Genomic DNA, 4,195 nt, shown 5'->3' on the forward strand with positions numbered 1-4,195 from the left:
CCAGGCTATCCCGACCCTGAGGTGATGTGGTTCAAGGATGATCAGCCTGTCAAGGAGTCCCGTCACTTCCAGATAGATTATGATGAGGAAGGGAACTGTTCTTTGACTATTTCTGAAGTATGTGGGGACGATGATGCCAAATACACCTGCAAAGCTGTTAACAGCCTTGGGGAAGCCACGTGCACCGCAGAGCTCCTTGTGGAAACAATGGGAAAAGAAGGAGAGGGAGAAGGAGAAGAAGAAGATGAAGAGGAGGAAGAATGAAACAAGGCTAAAAAAAAAAGAAAAAATATATTTAAAGACTCTCCTTATAAGGCTCAGAAAACCAAGTTATCAAAAGCACCTTGTGTGAAACGTAGGTCTTTGGGGGGTTGTTATTTCAGCATGATCAGTTGATACCTGTTAGCTTTATGTATGGGCATTACTTCAAACCAGCAGGCATTTTAAAGTTGCTAGCATGATTGGATTGACTTTAAGCAAGCCATCAACTACGTTGCCCAGACTACTTTTAAAATCATATGTATGGAAACCAAGTTATAGTCTGAACATCTTAAAGAAAAATAGTCTTTTTACTGAGCTTATTGCTCTTCATCATCACTTTTCTCAGCCAAAACTGCAGCTAAGTTGGCTCCCCGAGATCTACTTTAAAGGAATCGTTGGCCAGACATGCAGTGAATCTCTCCAGTCCTAAGGAATAGGCCACTCCCTGGGCTGTATCTTCTGTAAGGGAAGGTTTGACACAGCCAGCACTGCAATTTGTACGTTGGCAAGGTTCATTTCTCATTTGCTTTAAGCAGAGTCTCACAGTGCAAACTTCAGACACGTTTACTGCCTCTGTCAGTGAGCTGTTAGTGCCCTTGTATTACTGGCTAACATTAAACATCCAGGTGGTTTCCTGAGATACTCCTGATCTTGCTTTTAGCCAGCTGGTCCCACTTTGTCATCTTTCCCTTATGGAGCCTGTCACTTCAGTGCAGTTGCAGCTGCCTACTTAAGAAACAGACTGAAAACACAAAGACTGAGAATATTTTCTGTGTTTCTGGTCAGTCTAATAAAGACTTATGATTCATATATATGCTGCTGTGAAAAACAGGTTATTGCACAATCAGTGATTTCTCTGTGCATGTGTGTGAATGGAATCCCTGGTTAGTTAAAGTTTTACTTGCATTTATTTGGCAATTGCAAAACAGATTTCAACTGATGATAAGCTGGAAACTCCCACAGATTTTTCGAGTAGCCAAAAAAAATAGCCTGGATTACAAACTCCTCTATTCTTAGCAATTTCCAAAGAATCTTAACCTATATAGGACCTATTTCTACCTTATGAGCTTGACTGTCTTGTTTTTGTCTTGAACCTGCACCAGTAAGGCTGTTGCGTTTTTTAAAAATGCAGAAAAACAAAACAAATAATCCAAACCCCATTTTTTTCTCAGAAATGGTTAATGCACTCAGACTTAGTAACTTTGCTTTCCTTTCACAGTATTGGCACTTTTTAAATTTTTTTTGTTGTTGTTCAAAGGTAATATCAGAGGCTGCAAGGTGATTATGCATAATCCAAAACCAGTGTGTCTTATATCTATGTATCATTCCAAAAGTGATTCTTTTTCTTTTCCACTTTTTGTGTGTAAAGTGCAACCATTTGCATTTCAAAGGTTACCTCTTTTAAAAAAAGACATTACCTTAAATCCTCACCATTAAGTAGTCAGTGTACTTTAATACAGGTGTGTACATTAACAACCTTAGGTTGTTTGATATTACCTAGTTGCGTATGTGTTTCATATGATTTGCTCTTCTACATTCAAAGCTCAACTAATGTGGATGACACGATGGTTTGTAACTGCTTTACTCTTTGTTGCTAAATTCAGATTGCCAGCATGTCTTTTCTTTTCGATAAAAACCTCTTGTTATACTAAACACAATATTGCCACAATTCCTTATACAGAAAGGTTTTGAATCTGATTTAGAGCATACAGAGCTTTCCTCACTTTTTTTTTTTTTAATGTTTTAGGCAACAACGGGGTGTATTTTGTACCTTAATAAAAATATGCTGATGTTCTCCCTGTTTGTTAAACCATCAGAATTGCAAAGATGAGACTGCTACAGCTGTAGTTACTCACGGTTCCTAAATAAATACTACCACAAAGCACACTCCTCGTATGCTCTATTGCAGCGGCACCGCGTTCACCTTGGCCAGGCCTCTCCTCCTGCCCCGGAGAGCTGCTGGGCACACAAACCCATCAGGTGGCACCAGTGAAGACCCCCTGCTGTCTGTGGGGCTGCTGCCCTTCTCCTGCCCCGGCAGCAGGCTCGTGATGTGCGAAGGCTGCTCTGCCCCAGTGCTACCAGCTACAGCCTGGGGCTGGCTCTCGTGGCCTTGTGCTCTGCCATGTCTCCAGCATCATCACAGGCCTCAGTGGGAATGTGGATGGGGCACCAGAGTGGCTCTGGGTTTGTTTTACAGTTGGGAATTCCCTTATGGTGGGGAAATGTAGAGTTCTGAAAGACTGTAGGAGGAACAGAGAAAAAAAATCAGTGAAGTCTCAATGTAGATATGGACTTACACCAATGTTTCTAAAAATTGCAAAGACAGAGATAAAGACAAATCTGTGTGTGCTGCCTTTACGCAGACTTCTCCTAATACGCAGCCCAAGTCACCACGGACCACACAGGACCATACAGAAACTCCTTAAAGCAAAGATTGTGCAAACACCCTGCTTGTTGCAACGTGTTTCTTGAGCAAATCTTCAGTCCTTCAAACCAGCATCTTTGCAAGGTGTGCCCCACTGTCTTGTGAATGTACCTGGCTTTGTTCAGTGACTGCTGGTTTCCATCCAGGCAGGCACATGCATGAAGCAGGAGAAGGTCTGGCTCTGTTGGGCTGCTCTGTTAGCACAGCAAGGTCTGTGGATGCACGGACTGGGTATCAAAACCCACAGACTCAGTATTGGTGTTCTTGCACAGATCTTTCCCTCCCTCTCCTCCTTTTACTAGTCCTTTTGTGTTCCACAGGCTATAAACTGCCTATTTTTCTTTTGCCCCAAGGATATTCCAAGGAGTTTATCATCTCCCTGTAGCTTCCTATTAACATCCATTCTAGTCTGCAGGAAACAATGACCTCTACTTCCAAAATTATGTGACACGCATCTAATTCAGCTCTGAGCAATTGACTCCAAGCTGTATTTGACCTTGAATTCTTTGGGGTTTTTTTGAAGAACAGAAGTCTATTCCACTGAAGAAAGATAATTTTATGTACTTGAAACCCTGTCTCATTTTGCCATCCATGGTCTAATAAAAGGCATTACCTCTTTCTATAAACCTAGTCTTGCTTGTATAATGTTTGCAGAAATCCACTCTTGGGGTGTCATAGGGCTGAAACCCCAATAGCAGAGGTTATGCAAGACACTGGTAGTGCCCAAGGTGGACACTTAATTCTCCTTGTATTTCTTTTGTATGACATTCAGTCTTCTCAAGAGACATGGAGAATTTGGGACTGGCTGCTGTTTTTCACTACTCGTGTTTCTGGATTTCCAGAAACTTAATTTACTTAATGACTGTCCTGTCCAATCTCCCAAGCATCCTGTGCACATTTCTGTTTGATGAGGAGATCTTTGCTAATTGCATGCGTGGCATGCAGATGGCTGGGTCCCTGCTTCCCTTTGCTGACAAGGAAGACAGCACTGGACTGCACAGCCCTCTCCTCTGCAGTGACTGTCAGGCTTTGAAAACAGCGACTTTTTTTTTTTTACTTGCATACATGAATAATGAATGATTTGTTCCTCTAAAATTTCTTGGTATATTTATTGAAACATTGCTCTAAAGCATAGCTGTTTGAAAATGGAATCCTCATAAATCATCTTTGCATTTTGAGCCCGATTGTCTGGAAGAAATGTGCACATGAATTTAATAGGCCACAGAAATGCTCATGCGGAAGCAGAACTTTCTGAGATGCGGGGTGAGGCTTATGCGGTTATTCCGCACTGCTCATAAAGGGACTGCACCATGACATGCATGGGAAATAAACCGAGAGACGTTTATGGGAGCGGAGAAGTAACTCCACAACATGTTTACAATTTCTGTACAGGAGAAAAAATAAAAATTCTTCCATCGTGGCTGTTAAGAAAGGCAGTTCTGACTGCCCTGATGAGGATGCTTCTTTGCTGGGAAAGTAATGCTTTCCAGGCAGGCTTTTGCTCTT

The 4,195-nt window shown here is 41.9% G+C and overlaps 1 protein-coding gene across 5 annotated transcripts in view; it reads left to right on the forward strand.

Moving 5' to 3' along the window:
* MYLK (myosin light chain kinase) overlaps positions 1-2,148 on the forward strand; it is a 197,406-nt gene extending 195,258 nt beyond the window's left edge. For all 5 annotated transcript variants that reach the window (XM_017740149.1, XM_008638240.2, XM_017740151.1 and 2 more), the window contains one exon: positions 5-2,148. In XM_017740149.1, the coding sequence (XP_017595638.1) occupies positions 5-264 (260 nt within the window). In that variant the 3' untranslated portion in view covers positions 265-2,148. The remainder of the gene's footprint in view (positions 1-4) is intronic.
* Positions 2,149-4,195: the final 2,047 nt, after the last annotated feature.

The sequence above is a fragment of the Corvus brachyrhynchos genome, unplaced genomic scaffold, assembly GCF_000691975.1.
Source record: "Corvus brachyrhynchos isolate BGI_N302 unplaced genomic scaffold, ASM69197v1 scaffold126, whole genome shotgun sequence".
NCBI lineage: Eukaryota > Metazoa > Chordata > Aves > Passeriformes > Corvidae > Corvus > Corvus brachyrhynchos.